This window comes from Gouania willdenowi, chromosome 17, assembly GCF_900634775.1.
Source record: "Gouania willdenowi chromosome 17, fGouWil2.1, whole genome shotgun sequence".
NCBI classification, from domain to species: Eukaryota; Metazoa; Chordata; class Actinopteri; order Blenniiformes; family Gobiesocidae; genus Gouania; species Gouania willdenowi.
In genome coordinates this window covers 23317754-23339754 of record NC_041060.1, presented here as the reverse complement: position 1 = coordinate 23339754, position 22001 = coordinate 23317754, and the positions used below count along the sequence as shown (strand labels likewise).

Here is a 22001-nt window from a genome sequence, read left to right as displayed (position 1 = left end):
AGCCTTCACTTTCTGCCACGGGTCGAAAAAATGAAGGATGAACTCTGACAGATTAAATCCAGATTGTAGGAAAACACAAAATACACAGTGTGTGTGTGTGTGTGTGTGTGTGTGAAAGGCTGCGTGTGGATTGCCAGATTAAAATGATTTGTTTTATTGATTAATTATCATTAATACAGGAAGTGCAAGTGTTTAAAAAATGAAATGAAATGAAACGCGTTGATTAAAACGCTATAACACAATTAAAAGTTACAATGTGCGCAACAACCGCAAGAACTCAAAATAATAATGAATAATTCTTTATTCTTTTCTTTTTCTTGCACACATGCACACTCACTATTCAGGTTTCTAGCTCGTATTTATTTAAGAACATAAACCTTCTTGTTCTTATTTATTGAGGAAATTCCCTCTTGCGGTCAGACAAATGACTTCTTGTCAGTACTCCGACACACACACACACACACACACACACACACACACACACACACACACACACACACACACACACACACACACACACACACACACACACACACACACACACACACACACACACACACACACACACACTTTTCAGGATTTCACGTCTTTGTATGTTGAGAAATTAAACCTTGTTCTGTTTTAATGAAGACAACAGTCTTACAGTCAGTTAAAATTCTCCTTTTTGTAATTTTCTCTCTGTTTTTCTCAGGTTTTGTAACACACACAGACATGTTTTGTGTTTACAGGTTGTGTTTGAGACGTAAAACGTTGTCCTGCTTTAATGAGGACAATACGGTCCAATTCAAGTCTTCTTAGTTTGTGCGCTCTCTCTTTTTGCTTACACACGCACACGGACACACGCGCACACACACACACACACACACACGCACACACACACACACACACACACACACACTTCTCAGCAGATGTTGGTTAGGGAATAAAACCTCATCACGCTTTAATAAGGACATTCACACTTATGGTCAATTTAGAGGCTTCTTCTCAGTTCTTTCAAACACACACACACACACACACACACACACACACACACACACACACACACACACACACACACACACACACACACACACACACACACACAATACCCCCTGTGATGGGAGGTGGGGGACAGAAGCTTAGTGGGCTCAGTTTGCGGGGGGAGTTCGCCTCATCTGCAGAACAGTCAAACGCACAATCAGCCACATCAAAGTATCAATGTGAGCTTAATTACCCCATCACCCCCTTCACCCCATCAGGCCAAATTACACCTCTCTCTCACACACACACACACACGCACATGCACACAAACACACACACACACGCGCACACACACACTCAAACCCCCCCCAGTGAGAGCGAGATAGGATAACAATACAGCTCTTCAGCAGAGACCACATTCATCCTCCATTTCTCTCTCTCTCACACACAGACACACACACACACACACACACACACAAAGAAGCCATCAGTCAGCCGGTGTGACAGCACGCGGCTTTTCTGACAAAAGCACATCGTTTAGACAGATTGTGCGGCTCACCGTCGACCGCAGATACACTCGTGTTTGTGTGTTGACAGAGAGCAGGAGGTCAGGACTACACACACACACACACACACACACACTGACAGTTTGATCACAGAGTGAAAATTACATGAAAACGCTCTTAACCACTAAAATTAATGCAAACTAAGTCTGTCTAATCATTGGCCAATTCTACAGTAGGGGGCAGGTCATTATGTTTAATGAGCCAATCAGATGCCATCTCTGTGTGGGGACGTTAAGTCATAACAATACCAGTTATATGATCTAAGTAGAAGTAGTTTAGTCTAACTTCACTATGGATTAAGGAAAGCCTGATCCTGTTTTTTAATCTTTGTCGTGGCACAGGATCTGGTTTTAATACCAGTTTTAGCAGTGGTTTGGGTCCTAGTTGTGGTTTTGTTTATGGTCCAGATCCAGGTTTTAGTCCTTAATTTACTCCTGGATTTAGTACTGGTTGTGTTTTTGTTTAAGGTCCAGATCCCATTTCTTGATCTTAGTTTTGGACCTATTTGTAGTCCTTAAAATTGCATAGGTCCTTGTTTTACTTCTCATCGTATTCCTGGTTTTGGATTTGTTTGTGGTCCAAATATTGGTTTTAGTCCTCGAATAACTTTGGTTTTACTCCTAGTTGTGGTCTTAATTAGTGTCCTAATCCTGGTTTTAGTCCTTTGGAACTTGTTTCTTGTCTAGATCCTGCTTATTGTCCTGTTTTCTGTCCTGGTTTGGTCCTTGTTGCAGTATTGTTGTTGGTTCATCTGTGGTCCAGGCATTAGTTTCAGACCTGGTTTTAGTTCTATTTGTGGCCTCGATTGTGGTTAAGATCCTGGTTTTATCCTTAGTTGTGGTCTTGTTTATTGTCCACATCTCTTTTCTGTCCTTTTTTTAATTATAGACTTTTGTCGTTGTTATAGTTTTTATTATGGTCCAGATCCTGGATTTTGGTCCCATTTTCTTTCCTGGTTTTGGTCATTGTTGTAGTTTTTGACTACAATTACACTGCAGGCAAATGCGGCTCAAATTCGATATTTTTGCCCATACGCGACCTGTATCTAATCTGTTAAAGACTGTCTGGACAATACAATTCCGATTTTTTTTAATCCGACCCAGGTCACTTTGGTCCTAAATCCTGATTATTTGCAATGCAACTGCAATCTGGACGGCCGAAGTGCTTTCTATCTGACCCCTAAGTCATCACCATCCAAACAATCTGTTGTAAAGATGTAGCAGCCATCACACTGCAAACGGCTTGAGCCATAAACCTGGCTTTCTTCTTTTTCACTGTCCTTAAAGTTATGAATTGCTGACTTCTGTTTAAAAGAAACTTTTTCAGCGTGACACACACTGGATGCCTCCATATTTACTTCTGTAAACACCGTACATGCCTGTAGGTTAAAGTCACCTTAGGATCTCTTCTGTGCATGTGGGTCACTTCAGTGTTGCATTATGTTCATACTCCAAACTGATTGAAGACGCATTTAATATGTAATATGAAGGATCTGCAGTGTGAACGTTGCCTTTGTGGTGGTTTGGTTGATGGTATTAGTTTATATATCCTGGTTTTAGTCGTACCTGTGCTCTAGTTAATGGTTCAGATCGGATTTTCAGTCTGTGTTGTGTTGCGGAACCTGTGCGTGAGCAGCGTTTTGCCGCCACCTGCTGTTCAGATGTGGCGTATTGTTTTACGTCATTAACTCCTACTAAAACAGTGCGACCCCTAGTGGACACATTGGCAGTTACGTTGACTGAATCATGGCCTGTAGTGTGTTCTGTTTTGAACATTCTGGAGTGAGGGCTTCATTCCTCATGGATCACACTTGAGTCCTTATTGGCTTATCCATCCGTGTGCAGCTCTGACTCGCACCTGCTTGTAAAACATGCGTCCGCTGACCGCGTCATTTACCCGCCGTGCTCTGAGCAGCACTCAGAGGTGTTTACATTCCTCGTATCGACCGGCGGCTCATCGACCGCTCTGCGTACCTCTCAGCTGAGGGGACGCAGCGGGAGGCTTCATAACCACCATCACAATGTTTATTACAGCCGAGGCTCATGGGTAATGATCGTTCATCGTCCTCACGAGCATCCTGGAAATCAATCGCTCTCTGAGAGAACGGGAGGGAACGTCTTCAATCTGCCGTTCTCCGATTGATCTAACAGATTACACACACGCACACACACACACACACACACACACACACACACACACACACACACACACACACACACACACACACACACACACACACACACACAGATGAAGAGATGACTTTTTGTTTGATCATATTCAGTTGTTTTGTGTGTGTGCATGTGTGTGTGAGTCCTTCTGCCCTGCAGGATTATCAATAACACAAAGCACTGAAACAAACAATAATCCATTTAAACAAAGCTGCAGGTCCTATCACAATCACCCATGTACTGTTTCCTGGTCGGTCCAGTCCAGTGGCCCGGAAGTCATTGACAGACCAGCTCACTTCATGCGAGGTGTGGGGGGCCAGCCAGCCAGTAACACAAGTTTCATGTCCCTTGATGGAAAAAAAAACTGCATTTCATGTTGCTTTGGACCATAATCATATATTAATCATTATTCCTGGGCTTGCAGTAGCGGTTTTTTTTTTTTTCTTTTTTTGCATATATACTGGTATACGATGCACTGGCACGCCTTGGGATGTGGGATAAAACTCATACTGGGCTTAACCTTAGACACGTTAATCCCAAATACCTGCTTTAGGTACTACCATTCACTCATTCCCCCTGTTCACAGCCACAACCATTATAGCTAAGCTTCACACTTGTCACCATACTGGCTGGATTACACAACATAATAAGCACAATATATTCTACAACCTCACATCTCACCCTCACTGCAAAACAGTCTATTCTTCCCCACCTTTTCTATTTCCTGCCTTGAGTCTCTCCTCCCTGCTCCCTTCCCCCTCCCCTTCCCCCTCCCCCTCCACTTAGGTGTAACACTGCTCTCCCTTTTTATATCCTCCCTATAATAAAAGATTTCTTACCCTTCCTTAGGGAGGGCTGGTGATGGTCACAATTAAGCAATAAAATATATCAATGTATTTTATTGCAATAACAAAATATGCATTGCTGTCTCATAATGATTGCACTTCCTGTGGTGTTGACCTTTGACAGCATGTGCAGACAAGTAAAAAAAAAAATAAAAAAAAAAAAAATATATATATATATATATATATATATATATATATATATATATATATATATATATTAATCATTATCTTGAACCCTTGAGTACCGTACTGTAAAATAATTACAGCAGTATAGTGATTTTACAGCAAGTAGTGATTTTAATGCAAACAGGTCATTGATACAATAAAATTTAGCCGTCCCACCACCCTAACCAAGCTCCAGTGTCCCTTATATTTTAAGACCAGTGTACAGGAAATCTAAAATAACCACTTACTAAATACAATGAGGTGATTAGAATCTGGTAGGTCGACCTTTGTTGACATTGAAATGCTATGAACATTCCTACTAGGGCTGGACAATATGGACCAAAACTCATATCTCAATATATTTTCTCAAAATGGTAATATGCGATATGAATGTCAATAATTTTATTTCAAATAAAGTCTGACCAGAAAGATAATTCTTGGTTAAATTTGCTGATGCAAAATGCCACACAGGCTCATTTATTAACAAACAGCTGCACAATATGTGACACTTTTTCACCCGTAAGGGACAGCACGTGTGAGTGTAGCTTGTTATGGGGAAGGTCTGGGTTAGGACACACTCATTATTCAATTTAACTGAGCTTTACATTCTGTTCTGAGAAGGAAAAGCAGCGACTCCTAACACAAGTATTTTTATACACAATACGATATATATCGATATATGTGATATTGTAGTTTTCTATATCGCCAAAATAGAAAACTTGATAAATCTTGAATCTCGATATATCACCCAGCCCTAATTCCTATATTATAATACAGCCTAAATGAAAACATGAATGTGTATATGAAGCACATGTGTTTATTTAATATACTTACAGTTCATATATGTGTCAACACGTTGAATATTTACTGTTAATTTTACGTTTCACGCTTAACATTTTATTTTTATTCCATATTTACTTATAATTTCTCATGCTCAATCATGTAGTTTTATGGTATCTATTCACTAATGACTTATTAGACACATTTGTTGCAGACTTTATATCCTTTAACATCCTTTTTAAAGCAGTGTATATTTGTGGCGCTTGTGATTGGCTGATTTTTCATGGTGACTTGCGTCGCTCCTTCTCCCGTGGAGACGTTAAAATCTCAGTTATTAATTTAACAGAACGTGTAACTGTGTCCCATCCTGCTGCTCTTTAGGAAGGTAAACTCTGTCACATTTCACAACGTATTTACACCAGTTCTTTGTTTTTTTTCACCAGAACATCTTCTTACATCCATCCATCTCTGTTTTGAGTTGTTTCCGGGTTTATTCCTGCTGTCGGGACTAATCCCGGGAGGCTCGTGACAGCGTTCAGTTTACAAAGGCAGAGAATGTTTTTATTTATTTGACTTTTAATTATTATTACATTAAAATAAAGGATATTTACGGGAAAATACTAATATGGTAAGATGACGGGAAAGAGGGGTTTTTACAGGAGTTTCTCGGCCAAAACGGGATACTTGACAGGAATGTTCTCTTTCTCATGACCCGACCCACCGGCCCACTGGGGTAATCCCCGGTGTCCCTGTACGCCAGTCCTTGGTCCTAATCATGATCCTAATTCTAGATCATGATCCGGTCTTGTTTTTTTTTTCTTATATTACACATGTGTTAAACTCATGGCCCGAAGGCCATATCAGGCCCTTTGGAGCATCCAATTTGGCCCGCAGGAGAAAGTAAAAATGACAGAAAACATGAGTCATTGTGTGAATTAAACACAACACTCCTTGTGCTTATGTCACATGATTGCAGTCATTTGTAATGTAAACTCTTGGAAAAAACTAAATTTTCCTCAAATTATGACATAATATTTCACTTAATTAAATGGTCACAAAATTTAGGAAATATAAAGTGAAGACCCTGTTGGGACTGATATCTGTTACTTATTGCTTGGACATGGTCTGTTTCTTTTTTATGTACTGTATATGTAGAAAGGCAGACTAGGGCACAATAATGTTGAAATCACTCATATTCCTGCATTAAATCAGAGGCCCGCTTGAGATCAAACTGATCTGTATTTGGCCCCTGAACTAAAATGAGCTGACACACCTGTTATATTAGGTCCCGATTATGGTCCAGGTCCTAGTTTTAGTCCTGATTTTAGTTCTAGTTTTTGTGTTGTTTCAGGATACTTAAGCTGTAAATTTTGTGCTGTTTTCTGCCTTTGTTTTAGTCCCAAACATATTTTAATCCTGAATGTACTCCAGATTCTGTTTTTAGTCCTGGTTTTTAATACTCTATTAGTTTTTTTAGACCCAATTGTGGTCCTGATCCTTATCTCCAGTCCTGATTGTGGGCTACCTCCGGCTGAGACCCTGAACGGGGTCGGTCGAGGTCGCCCCTGATGTGTTAATCAGGATTAGAGTTCTCCTCCTCTTCCTCAGTCCAAACATCAACGTGGTTGTGGTCTAATCCCCTCATTAAAGGTCTCCTCCTCACAGTTTAACCCGAGGAGGCGGCCGGCAGCCCCCGCTGAGGGGCTTTGTGTGTGTATGTGTGTGTGGGGGGGGCGGGGTTTGAGGAGCCGGATCACACTCTCTAATCCGGGATGAAGAGGTCCTTCAGGGGTCAGCGTCTCAGGGAGGGGCCTCTAACGGGATTGTCTCAGTGTGAAAAATCACGGCAGGAGAGAACGATCTGCTCCACATCTTTTTCCGACAGTCTGTGCAGCGGCTGTTTCGTATTCCTTCCAAATGTGTATTTTGTCAAGATAAGGCACAGAGAAACATTTTTCAGATGGTACATGTGTTGTTTTCCTTTCAGACTGTAATTAAACTCCATATCAGGGACCAGTTCTACATGTTTGGGTTAGCTTAGCACGTGGCGGCGCTGGCTGAGCAGGATCAAAGCGTCCAGTCCCAAAAATCTAGTATGAACTATTTGGAATTTTACTTAATAATCTGTTTCTGTTTCTGTTCTGTTTTCTGTTTCTAGAAAAGAAAAACGAATTAATAAAATCACTAAATAATGTTCTGCTTATAATCTCACAATTACTTATAGGATTAATTTACTAGAATAATTAAGAAATAAAAACATAGATCAACAAGTCAATTAGGTAACAAAGAAACTTATAAGTAACATTAGTTCCAAATTCCAGCAACAAATAAATAAAATAAATAAATACATAAATAGGATTTGAATTGAAATCCAAAATCTTGCCGCGTTTGCCACCAAACGTGGGACAAACATGGTGTTTTTTTTCCTCTTTCAGGGAATTCTCCTGAAGCGAAGCGGCAAGTCCCTCAACAAGGAGTGGAAGAAGAAGTATGTGACGCTGTGCGACAACGGCGTGCTGACCTATCACCCTAGCCTCCACGTGAGTCCCCGCCCACTTCCTCTAACGCCCTCCGATCACGCCTGTGACACCTGCGCCTAATGCTAACCCATGATTGTTTGCGTTACGGACGTTAGTTTCTGTTTTGCTTGTCGTCATATTTCCATCTTATTTTTCCTTTCCAGCGTCCGTGACATTTAGCGTTAGCCTTCTATAAAGCACAACCTTGTTAGCTTTAATCATGAGCTACTCTGCAGTTCAAAATGGCATTGTTACTTTCACCTAACTTTAGCGTTTGCATCTGTCTTCAGTCTGATGCATTGTTGATGTGTGTTCTCTGAATGTTAGCAATGGCTTTGCTGTCCTTTAATGGTAGCTTCTTCTTTTCTCACAATTAGAGTTAGCAATACGTTTTTCATTCTCTGACCTCACATTTAGCATTTGCTTTGGAACGCAGTTAAAGTTTTACATGTTCTTTGAACAAAGGTTATGAGCATTAGTCTCCTGTAATGCACTTTATGTTATTGTTTTTGACTTGACTGTTAGCATTAGCATTACTCCTACATAACCTCAAGCTTTTCGCTGAGCCAGATGTTGGCAAGATTATTTTTCTTTATATAAAAACTATTTATGACGTGAAGTGTTTGCATCAGCGTTGGCCTTTGACCTTAATATGTTGTCATGTTTACAGAGCTTACTGATAGCATTAGGATTATTGTTCCTTTAACCATTATTATGCTCCATCCTGTCAGTGGTTAGCATTAATTCTTATTTCAAAATGATTTTTTTTGACATGACTGTTGGCATTAATGTAAAATACCAGGAACAGTCCTGTTTATTCTGCTAAATGTTAGCATTTTCTCTTGTCCCTCACATTTTCATTCTTCTTGTTTGGAGAGCTGACTGTTAGCATTAGCAATACTGTTACTCTTCTGTTTAAAGCTGTTGTTTATTTCCTCCTTTGGCCTGTAACAGTAGCATTAGCTGTTAGCCTTTTTTAAGATGTTACCAAAGATTTTAGCTGTTAGCAGTTAGCATTACGATTATTGTTGCTGCGAACTGTTCACGTTACAATTGCGAATTGACCATATAATGGTGTTTTTCCTGTTCCCAGAGCTGACTGTTAGCATTACTGCAAAGTAACCTTCCATGAGCTGAATGTTAGCGTTAGGATTGTTTCTGGCTACTGTAATGAGTGACTTTCCTCACAGAGTCGGGTATTGAACCCTGCTCTTCACCTTTCCCTGCAGTCATTTACAAACTGTGATTAGCGACGCGGTGGACGCTCATGTTTGTAATTGAGTGGCGAGGCCATTCCTCCATCCTCACAGGTCAGCGAGTCGCTGTGCGTCTTCAGAGGAGGTGAAGACGTACACAAATGCTCACATTATCAGGATGAGTGTGAGCGGCGGAGCAGAGGGGGGGTTGATTCCTCACAATCACCTTCTGTTAATTCGATCTGCTGCATCAATTAAATTGTTTGTAGAAACTAATTGAATGTGGCTTAATCACACATGGTAATAGCCTCGCACGCTTCGATCAGGCCGTTAATTCCTGCAATAAAACGAAATGAGAGCGCTCGCTGGGTAATTAGCGCCGAGGCTGGGGAGAGAAATGACTGCTTTATGACACGGTAATAAAGGTGGGGGGGCCGCTTTCTGCTGAGCCCTGATTTTCATCCTCCACCTTTACAGCCGATCACGTGATGGGATTCGAACCCACAGCCTCACCGCTGCTCTCTCCTCTGTGCAGGACTACATGCAGAACGTGCACGGCAAAGAGATCGATCTGCTCAGGACCACCGTCAAGGTTCCTGGGAAGCGGCCCCCCCGTGCTGTGGCCACTGTGGCTCCCACCGCCCCCACCGCCAGCCCGAAGACCAACGGCACGCCCAAAGATCGCAGCGCCCTGCAGCTCGGCATCGCAGGCACAGGTTTGAATCCCAGATTATTACTGATGTTTATGCACGCTGTTAATAACACAACCTGTACACAACAACAACACACACACACTGCTATGGACTGGTTGTAAATGTGGGGACAGTTTCTTAATCAAGTCATAAACTATACTATATGCTTGTAAAGACTAAAATAATTAGAACACTTTGGCTTTCATTTTTGGGGCCAATTAGTGTAAAGAGGGCAGGACTTGTTAAATAAGCCAATCAGACATGGGGTCAGTTATCCTAATAGGGACCAGTAAGTCTACCAGTACATGGTCCACGTCTTTCCTCTATGTCTGTGATTTCCGAGACGGGAGCGAGGGATCGGAGTGGCGCTGCCCTCTGTATGCCATCAATCCGCGGAATGGGCCCCAGCAGGTTAATTATCCACCTACTGTAAAACGAGCTTCCTGCTTGATGATGACTTAATGAGCGTCTTCCACAGATCTATTAATTCTCTCTATGACTGAACTGGGACTTAAATCGCGTGTTTAAGCATCTCCGAACATGGAGACGGGAGTAAAGTGGCGTCGGTTCTGCTGAGTGAGGTGAGGTCACTGCGTCTCTGACCTACTTCCTGTTTCTGAGGATGAGCGGCTTTCCACATGGGGGCAGAGACGCCCACTGCATTCCAGGCGTAGGTTTGAGATGAATTAAGTGTAATTAGCAGATTTCGTGCTAAAGTTGGGTCAGTGGGTGTATGGGATGGACGTGGGTCCTAACAATCCGTCCTGGGTCAGGTTTAACGCCTTCGCTTTTCTCTCTCTGTAGCATCAGAAACAATACCAGGATCTTCTTCTTAATCTGCTCTCAGGATAAGAAAGGTTACAAATCACATCAGGTCTCTCTCCGGGTGGAGGACCCTCTTCTGATTATACCACCGGGATTTTGATTTCATTAGACATGCAATTGATGGAGGGAACAAAGGGGTAATTTTTCATTCAGGCGTCCAAATCACACGCCTTGTCTTTGCCTTTGGTAATTCATTCGTTCCTGAGATCTAAAGACCTTTATAATCACCGGGAGAGGAGCAGGAGGAGGAGGAGGAGGCGAGATGAGATGAAGATGAGAGGGTGAGACCATCAAAGGAAGATGTGCGTCCAAAGTCGGAGGCGTCAACAGGTTTATTTTCTCTGCCGAGCGTTTATTAATACCATTCACGTTGCTGCTGCATCACCACGACAACGGATGCTCGCAGTCATAATGAGTCGGCCACTTGTCATTAGGAGGGGTCAGAGGCCCGAGGAGGGGGGTTAAAGCACCTGTGCAGGTGTGTCCTGTACCAGGTAAATATGTGCAAGTAGAGCCACTGCTTTATTCATGTACAATCATTAATGACATAGTCTTAAAGAGATCCTCCACCGTTTTTACAAATGTGGCCTAAAATCTTTACAATATCCTCATTAGAAGATCTAACAAAAATTAATTTTTTTGCACCGTATTTGTTTATTAACTTTTAGAAATGGGACTACTTTACCGTTTTAAAACCTGTATTCCTCCATCTTGAAATCACGTGATTGATGTTGTCACACACCCTCAATTGCCTGTAAACGTCCCATTGTTTGCTATTGGAGTGAAGCATTCAGGCTGCTTTTTAGATGATTCATTTTTTGGTCAAAATGCCTATTTGTTTTTGGTTGCTCTAAATGATCGGGAAAAGTTAAAGATGTTGATGTAAACCGCTTTGGTTTAAAGGTGCAGTCTGCAACTCTTATAAAAGTGACTTTTTGTTATATTTGATAAATTTGTCACCATGTAAGGACAGCTTTACATCAAACTAGTAGTTTGTGGGAAAAAAAAAAAAAAAAACAGGCTGCTGCAGTTCCCCCTGCTGCTCTTGCAGCCTTTGGCAGATTGCCAGAATGCACTGCGACCGAGCAAAAAGAACCAATCAGAGTCAGGATTGTGTTTGATGGGCTGTTTGACAGCTGTTGCTCACTGGCCCCGCCCCTTTCCCGGAGCTAGAGCGTCGTATTTTTTGTAGTGTGTGGTCTGGAGGAGTAGAAGATGGAATTGGTGACTTTTCTGCTTGAAAGGTAATTACTGCTGCTTGATTTACATTATGTTTGATTTGTAATTGGTACACTAGAACTCTGTGGTGCATGTGTTGTTCATGTGCGTGCAGCAGCCTCCGTTTGGGCTGCTGTAAGTGACACTGTGTTGTTGTTGCTGAGGTGTGTGCACATTGAGAGAGAGAAGCGCTGCAGTAATATGCTTTTAACAGAGCATGGTATATTCCTGTGATGTTGCTGTCGGACTAACGTTAGCTTGTTAGCTCCTCTGAGGGAGGGACTTTGGAAAGTTTGAAGGCAGGGCAAGAGAGCAGCGGGGAGGGAGGGGGTGAGAGGGATCTGAGAGTTGCGGACTGCACCTTTAACGAAAGAGGATAAAAACAGTTGATAGAAAATAATCTATGACCACAGGGGGCGACAGTTTGGTTGTAGACAATGAATCAGAGAAGAAGAGCTCGGTGCTCGATTGGTCTTTTGGTGGCTGAAGTTAGCGAGTAAATCACAGACTGTCGAAGACACACAAATCTTGAGGATATAAGCCCTTTTGGGTGGGGTTCTATGATTTATTATTTTTTTGCGTCATTTGGTCAGAAATCCATGATAACCTCTCAGCATATTGTAATTCAAATTGTTCTCAAAGGACAATAGGCCTTTACGCTGTCTCGCTTTGCTCTGTGTTCAAGCTTTAGTACACGAGCACCATGACGGTATTGTTCAGCCTGTCGGAAATCTTTTTTACAAACCAAGTATTCCATGACTTTTGGATGTTACTAACGGCTGCTCAACAAAATTTGATGCATGCTCACGTCATGTTGGTAGTGAAGGGCAATGACAGGAAAAGTCCGTAGTGTGACGTAAGATACAACGGCTTACAGAGTGAGAGTCAAACAAATGAAGAACAACTGGGAGAAGTGAGAGTCTAATAGGGAGAGTGATGGAATAAATAGAAGCACAAACAAATGGCTCACAGATTCTACAAACTACAGCTTTAATTTACCTTATTTGCCAGATAAAACAATCTCAACTGGTGAGTCCACCAATGACACATCAGTGTGTAACACTGTGGTCCTCATAAGACACGTAATCTCAGCATTCCGAGTTTTACACCTTTCCAGGCCAAAAGTTGTTAATGTCCACTTTAATCACAAATTAATGGAAAAAGTATATTAGCTGTTTTTGCTCAACTTAGATTTTTGCCCCTAGAGGCGGAATGTTGTACCTAACATGCTTTCTGTGAAGTCCTTATGTCAGTATTCATGTGCTATAAAAGTTACCTTAAAACTTTGTGAGTCCTTTGGTTTCACAATACACTTAAATATAAAATGCCAGTGTGTTACTGTGGTACTAATAAACCCCATTAACCAATCATCTCACAGCGTTCTGTGGGGCGGATTCAGTAAAGGTTTCCGAGTATGAAAAAGTGTGCAAACGTCACTCCACGTGCTAATAAGGGGTACAAACCCCATAGAATCGGGACTGCGAGTGTTCAGAGCTTCACAATCCACCCACAATAAATTTAGTGCATTTCCCCCTGATGAATATGTAATGTAGGCGGATCAAATAAGGGGTGCAACTACTGTTTGCAGTGACTGTTTCTGCACCAAAACGACCCACAGGCAGGTGCAAACACACACAGAGATCATGGCTGCAGTAAATGTTGACACAAACTACAGCGGAGATGGAAAAAATACTTCAGTTAATTTTTATAGTATAAGAAAATTATTTACATAAAACAATAGTTAATATTAACAGCCACTGAAAGAAAATACAGAGTAAAGTGTGTGTGAGGGAGACAAACAGCTGGAGTCCAGTGTGCTACGTGCACATCCTCTCTGTGGTGCAGGGAGGATGTGCACGGAGCTCCATTGATGTTGCTCCAGTTAGCTCTTCCTCTACATGTTTGCCTGACACAGCGCTGCTCAGAAGCTCAGACCTGCTGGATGATGTTTTCCATGGACAGAGCAGACACATTAAATTATGTGATACAAATCATAATTTTAGTTTTAAAGTTTATTCAACTGTATTTTTATTTGTTAATTTTGTTTTCTACATTATTAAATGTTTGTGCAGTAGACAGAGAAGTCCACCTGCCTCCAACTTAACTTCCTCAAATGTCATTTTGTGCAGCACTCACCTCTCCATGTTAAACGAGCAAAATGTTCATTTAAATAGGGTGGTCTCAACCACTTCTATACGTGCACCTTTAAATGCCGCAATGTTAGTGAATTCCTCGCAGCAGGTGACGAAACAGCGCCACCAAAGGATTTAGGGAAATACCTGCTTTAACACCCTTTATCTCAGATCTTAGTGAATCCGCCCCTATATCATCTACTGACCAGCAGTCTTACATGTCTCCATTATAAGCAAATTCATGAAAAAAGTGTGTTACTCTTTTTAGGCTCGTTCTTGATTTGGCCTGAATGTGGAACCTTACACACTTTTGACACTTTCTATGAAGTCACTCCAGGTAGTCATTCTGTCATAGTCATGTAAATATGTAAACAAAACTGTTAACACCTTTCACCTGAACATGAAATATCAGTGTGTTACACTGTGGTCCACATAAACCTGACAACGTCCTCACAAATGACATTAAAATCAGGCGTGTGTGTGTGTGTGTGCGCTGGTGACGGAGTGGAGGAGGACGTCTGGGCGTGATGATGGCGGCGGATTACACACAGCTGATGATGTGCGGTCCGGCCCACATTAGCATGAATGCTTCATTATCTCAGTGCTTGTAGATAATGGCAGACGCTCGGCGGAGGGGTCGGGCCGTGTCACGCCTCATCGCCGCGGCGACGGCAGGGCCTGCTTAGCGACGCTCCACAATAATCCATCGCCTTCATTTAGGCTACACACACACACACACACACACTGAGGAGTGTGTTCATCTTTCTGACAGTGAAATCTCAAAGGTCGCTAACTACGAGATCCGATGGTTCAAAGCACCCATGATTCTACCTGTTAATGTTAGGCCGTGTGATGCAGCGCTGACATTGTTTGATGGATCAGAGGGCGGACGCTGCCGAATGTGAAGCAGGCTCTTGTTTTTATCCTCCACCCTCCCTCAGCTCTGACCGTCCCGTCGATCCAGCGTGACCTCACAGAAACACATTATACAGATACAGTATAAAACGTCAAGGTGAAAAACTGTCAGCAACATTCATCTTTAGCAGGCGGAGCCACCAAGCACATTCAGATTCCTGATCTGATCATCAGAAAGGGCTGATTTTAAAGTTTTACACACGCACGTTCCCTAGGATTGTGGTGTAAAGCGTACTGATAGAGTTCTGATATATCCTACTCAAGTAGAAGATAAGATAAAATGTCCTTTATTCGTCCCACAAGGCGAAATTTGCAGAGTTACTTTACTGCAGAAGTACTGTTACTTGATTTAAATTGTCCTTGAGGAGAAGTACAAGTACAAGTAAGTCATACATAAAATAATCAAGTACAAGTAAAAAGTAGCTCAAATAAATAGTACTCAAAGTAAAAGATACTAGTTACTTTCACCCCCACATTTATTTTTGGTAATAAATCTTGCCATGGTTCCCTTGCTTACAGTCTCATGTATAAAAGGAAGAGACCAAATCTTACACAATTGGAACTTAATTTATTTTCCACAAATGCATCTGTATAAAATAAAAGGTTTGTCAAAATGCACAATTTTTTTTTTTTAAAGTAAAATAACACCAATGAATTCAATTCAAAATAAATAAAAAAACTTCCCAGGCTCTAAGTATAGCTACATTTAGGAAATAATCAGCATTCAATGCTGTTTTGGCGCTGTGCATTACTTTTAATCTGATTGGTTGGCTATGATGTGATGCATTTGATTGTTGTCTGGTCATTTCATTTTTTGTATGTTGATCATTTTAAAACAAATAATAATCATTTACTCAGTCATGGTTGGGTGTAGAAATGTAACAAGTTACTTTACTTCTTTTAAAACTTACCAAATTAAAGTACAAGTAAAATGACTGATTTAGAAATATACTCAATAAAATGCAAGTACCCATAAAAGCAACTCAAAAACAGTAACTTGAGTACTTGTAATCTGTTACTTTCACCTATGCCTAGGATACATTTACTGTATCTGTTCAAAGCTGATTTAAATCTTACTTGTCAGGACATTGTTGGCTTTATGTGACTTATGAGGACCATGGTGTAACACACTGACATTGTGATGAATAGGGACACTCAAGACTTTGTAGAATTCTAAGTATAAGAAAGAACCTAAAAGAGTCCTTATTAGTCCAAGAGTTTGTTATCATAAAACACACACACAGTGCATCCATGAGACAAACATCTTCAAGTTTCTTTCTCTGTCACCTGCATTATCATCATGAATGTGTTTGGAAGTCATACAAAACTGCACAGACTGTCAGAAAAAGCCTAAACGATGCAGAGGAGTAGTAATAAGTAGACATACGGAATACACGGCTTTAATTGTCACTTTAAAGTGTTATTTCGAGGCTCGGAGCTGAAAGCGGCACGTGTGACCTTTGAACTCGTGCATAGGCTGCTGTGGAGAAGCCACCAGCTGATTGTTCCTCCACTGTAATTACATTATCCTCCCCTTTATGCAGGAGTGGTCTGTGGGCTCTGATGGATCCTTCCATGTATAATTCATTCATCATTAGCATCCAATCTGACAATTAGACCTGATTGTTGAATTTTAAACATCAAGCTCAGTTAGCGGGCACTTATCTAACAACTCTGTTGTCTCTCTTTAACGCCTCGGCTCCTAATGTGACCTGACACAGCACGGCTAATGTAGCTCAGTCTTATATATCAGCTGAAGTCTTATAGCTTTGGCTTTAACAAACGTGCCAGGGCGCCACTATAGCACGGTCTGCATTGTTACGTCAATGCTAAAAACAAACTTTGAAATGTATTTGCTATCATGAAAAACAGGTTAATGGGTTACTTTTGGCTCTTACTGGAGAAGAGACTTTTCATGAAGGCTATTTGTGATACTGAATCTCTTAGATGCTCCACGTTGTCCAGACAACATTTCCAGACTCTCTACGTGGCATTTGTCCTCAGACTACAAACAAACTTTAGAGCAATTTGTTGTCATCGTACAGCGGCCGCCATTGGAATCGAGATCCGTGTCTTCTTCTTTAATTCAAGATAGACTCCGATTGCATGTTCACACCCAGGAACACTGCGTTAATTTCCCTTCCACGTGAGTCAATCATTTGTAGAATCACCTTTGGTTGCAGGTCTCAGCACATGCACACGCTGACATCTCTGCTCATTCTGGATCAGATGTTTTTTTTGGGACGTTGTCTTTCAGCCCTGGCTTCAGTCTTCTTCAGACTATCAGCTTTTCCTCCGGCCCAGTATTCCGCTCCAACTAGTGTTCCATCAACTCTAAGCAGCCTTCTTGTCTCTGATGAAAAAAGCAGCCCCACAGCATGATGCCTCCACCACCATGCTTCACAGAGGGATGGTGTGTTCAGGATTATGTGCAGTGTTAGTTTTCCAACCACTCAGCATTTTGCACTTAGTTCATAAATGTCCAACATACAAACCTAGCTTCCCCTGGCTTTGTTCTTGCCACTCTTCCTTAAAGGCTGAATTGTGGAGTGTGAGACTGTTAGATAATTGTCCCACCTGAGGTGTGAATTTCTGCATTTTTTCCACTATGACCATTGCTTCTCTGATCAATGCTTTCCTTATAGGTTTTGGTGTACGGCAAAGTCTTGGTCTGTTTACAGTTGTGCCATAGCCTTTCCATGTTGGGATGAAGTATTCCACACTGCTCTGAAAGATGGTCAAAACTGGAAATAAGTTTTTATAACTTAACCCTTATCTCCACGGCTTCATCCCTGACCTGTTCTCTAGTGAATGTCTGAGTCCATCTCAGATCAGCCGTATTTATAGGTTAGATGGTACATAGGTGGACTCTATTTACTCATGTGGTGACTTCTGATGGCACTTGGTTTTATAAAGGAGTATCAGAGTAAAGCATTTGCATCAAATGAACACAAACAGCATAAACTTTTGTGGTTGTGACTTAATGTTGAAAAGTTAAAGCATTGGGGATACTGGCCTAGCCTTTCAACCCTACAATAACTTCTGTGTTAGAGCTATAACGCCGCCATCGGTGTTCTGCAGTCTGTTTGAGTACGTGGGAATGACTTGAATTTTGGATATTTGTGCAGATTCAGTTTCTCAACTGTTTTTGAAATGAAGCCGATCGGCTGGAAATCGATCATGTTTTATGCCTAAAACACGAGGAGCACCCTCGGGCATGTCTTCCTCCGAAACAAAGTTTGGCGCCCCCTCCTCACCCGCTTCTGATTTCATGCTAATTCAGCCGCCGCTCCTCAGCGTGACGTCCTCTCCGCACGCTCTGCCTCCGAAGCCCTCCCACCTCCCTCTGGGAGCTGAAGATTAATATTCCCGGGCCCAACAAGATAATTACTGTTACTAATTAGACATGATTATGTGAATTTGATACACTTATTACTCCAGATAATGAGCAGGACATATTATCCTAACAAGCACCCGTGCCGCTCAGTTTACTCCGCACTCCATATTTTCTCTTATTGTCACCTCCGTCACAGACCGAGCTGCTCGGCTAATTATTGAATCAAAGGCTACGATGTGCTCTACCTGTGAGACGGCAAACCAAACCACTTGTTTTCAGAAACAAAAGCGTCGACTTGTGACCTCGACAGACGTCTGTCATTGTCTGTGTTGGAGATCAGATTAAAGCACCAAAGTACCAAAACCAAGAGCATCAGATGCTTAACTGTAGATTAAAACACAGCAGGGGGGATCGGTTTAGAATTTATTTTACAAATTATGATGAAGTTATATTTCATTTTTTTATTACATTGTTTCATTATTATTTTAAGTATCATTGCTATTTTTATTTATTTATGTATTTATTTTTCTTTCTTCTATTCTACAAATTAAGAATAAAAATCTCAATTATTGAAGAGACTTTCATGGGTCCATTGCAAATATTAGTTTGCAATGTGTGATTCTGTGAAATGTATGTTCGTGATTTGCTTTTGTACAGTGTAAATATTCCAAAAAACAAAAAACTTTCAACAAAAAATGTATTTAGTTTCATAAAAGTAATTATATCAAATTAAAATATGAATTTAGGCCAAATTAAAATCAAAAAGTATGCTGTCAAATTATAGTAACAAATAACGGACACTCCCCGGAACCCGGGCTGAGGCGCACCGTATCTGATCTGTCATCGTGTTTTTCCCGAGCGGTGGAAAAGGACCCCACGCTGCGCCCCGAGCCCATGAATTAGTGAAGAGAGCGGGGTGTCTGCAGCTCGCCTGATTGGAAGTCGGGGCGAAGCCTCCCGCTGACGGCGGAGGAGATGGATGATGCAGTCAGAGGGATGAGGCCGGATAATTAGCGTTCCGAGTGTATCTTGTTAATTAAGGGCTAATTAGAGATAGAGCATTTGTGTGTGCGCGTGTGTGTGTGCGCGTGCCTCACAAACTACCAAACTGTTAACTCCATTACATCATTCTCCCCATTTCCTGGATGGAGTAAAATCAGCAGATGAGATTTGGTTGTAACGGTGTTTTCTCCTCTCCAGGTGCTCCTCACTCCAGCAGCAGCTCGTCCCTGCAGACCGGAGGCAGCGTGTTTGGGAAGGACGCCATGCACCAGCGCTCCTTCTCCGTGTCCAGCGCCGACCAGTGGAACGACGCCATCAACAGCAGCAGCAGCTCCGCAGCCCGTAAGTCCCAGTATTAAACCTCTAGGGAGATAGCACAGAAACTAGAGAGACCACTGGGATGATCATAAGAAATCACTGAGACAACGCTAAGAAACCCACAGAAACCAATTAGACACCACAGAAATTAACGAGACAAAAGTTAGAAACCACAGAAAACAGTGAAACTAAAGCAAGAAACCAAAGAGAGATGGAGAGAGAGCGCTGAGACTGAGCCAAGAGAAAATAGAGCAGAGACCTGAGCCAACACAGGCCATGAAGAGAGAAACCACAGAATGTGAGGGACCAGTGAGATGAAAAGAGGGAGACCACTTGGACTAAAGAGGGAAACCACAGACAACAAAGACAGACACAACAGTTAGAAACCAGAGACACCACTGAGGCAATATTCAGAATCCCCAGACTTTAGAGAAATGCCATTAGGACAATGGTGAGAAAACACTGTAACCAAAGGAGAGACCACAGAGATGTTAGAAACCACAGAGAGCAAAGGAAGTAAAGAACAGTTTGTGTGTTGAAAGATTGAAAGTCTAAAATATGGCCTTCAGATGTTGTGTTTTCATTGTGTAGTTGCTACATTTCTTGTGTGGTCGTTTGTAAAGATCACCCTTTGACAAAGGGTTGCTGGTTCGAAACCTCAGATTGTCTCTCACACCTCACCAGACCATCCGAACACTCACCGAAGCCACGCTCGTGACTTCTGAGCGTCCATGTGTGCAGAGGAAGGCTAGCGTTGGTCACATTGTCGATCTGCTGTGAGGAAATGAGATCAAACACCCTTCCCTCCCCCTCCTCTCCGTTTGCTCCCGTTTCCTTGCAAGGAGGGAAATGGATGCTTTCCGGGGACCATTCATCACCAGTTATTTCCCTCTCTTTGTGCATGGCAGTAAAAAAGCACTTAAATGCACATCAACACAATAACAGTCATTTCCATGCATGTTTGCACTCTGCTAGTTCTCATTAGCGCTGCGGCGGGCCCCCCCCCCCATCCCCGCAGACTCCCAGGGGCCCCGGCACTTTAAAGAGCGCGCTTTATGAGCGCCGCTGGAGTCCGACTGTGCCATGGCACTCCTGGTTCCCGCCTCTCATTTAGAGGTGGCGAACATCAATCCTGCCTGGACGCCGCACCGCCAGCCGCCTCCCTGAAGTTGGACATTAGACGCTGGATGTTCCTCCATCTGCAGGAAAACGCTCCCTGAAGGAAAGCAGGAGTTGTTCAGAGCAGTTTGTGGTGTTGCCTCCAAGTTCCAGTGATCTCAATCTAATATAACAAGTTCACATTATGGAGAAACCACCTCAGGACTATACACAGGTTTACCAGTATTTGACTCTGGATTTCCAATGAGTGTGCAGTAGTAGTACTTCAGTACTTCATTAGGTTTGAAACGTACGTTGAGATTCTTTTCTATTCTTTGATCTATTGAAGAATGAGAGCAGTGGCCTGGGAAGCATGTTTTGGAGGGATTTTAAGGGTCTTGCTTAGGGACCCACAGTGATGGTGATCACAGCGTAACTCAAACGTAGGACCTTCCGTGTACCAGTCCACTTCTTTATTCAGTTTCCACTAGCTAATGTGCTGTATTGGAAGCTCTGATGAACTGTATTTGGACCGCAGACCTTGGATTTTACAAGTGCTTTATAGACCAGAACTTCTCATCTCATGAGTAGTGAACCCATTTTCAATAGATGACGTACATTTAATGAGGAGAAAATAACAAGCGATTTATTCATTTATCCAAATCCACACTATCTACTACACACCAGATTATTATGTTTGTTTGAATTTTTTTTCACTTCTAATTAAAACTAAAAGGTCATACCCAGAGTATGTAAGTATGCTGAGAGTTAAAGAAGCATAGGACAGGATTAATAATAAAAAAAACATGAATTTTAAGTCTTTTAATGCAAATGAGCGATGAAGCGTTCAAAACCAAAAAAGAATGAGCCCACACACACATCTCCCTACTGTAATTCGTGGTCTGAATTTTCTACGCAGGCCTGTGGACGTGATGTCGAATGACGATGAATGCAGTTACCCTAATGGCAGCAGTGTCACTATTTAGTCTTATTTGTTGATAAGCTCCTTTAAAGTCAAATAAAAGCTTGGTTAATTTTATAACTGCAATTTTTTGGTCATTTTCCCTATTGTACTGTTAACGCGAGCCCATCATCCTCTAGATAAGTGTATTGTGCCACCCATAATAATTTTTCACATAGACAAACACTGAAACAAAAGGATGTGAACCATGCTGAATTCAAAGGTTTGTTAAAGGCCTGTCTGTTGTTTCCAAAAAATATTATTTATTTAAAAAAAACAAAAACAAAGCAAAGATAGTTCATTA

At 41.8% G+C, this 22001-nt stretch overlaps 1 protein-coding gene across 2 annotated transcripts in view; it reads left to right on the top strand.

Moving 5' to 3' along the window:
* The window catches only part of agap3 (ArfGAP with GTPase domain, ankyrin repeat and PH domain 3), a 129295-nt gene that overhangs the window by 65251 nt on the left and 42043 nt on the right, over positions 1–22001 (top strand). For both annotated transcript variants that reach the window (XM_028472429.1, XM_028472428.1), the window contains exons 10-12: positions 7920–8024; positions 9735–9915; positions 19519–19662. In XM_028472429.1, the coding sequence (XP_028328230.1) occupies positions 7920–8024; positions 9735–9915; positions 19519–19662 (430 nt within the window). The remainder of the gene's footprint in view (positions 1–7919; positions 8025–9734; positions 9916–19518; positions 19663–22001) is intronic.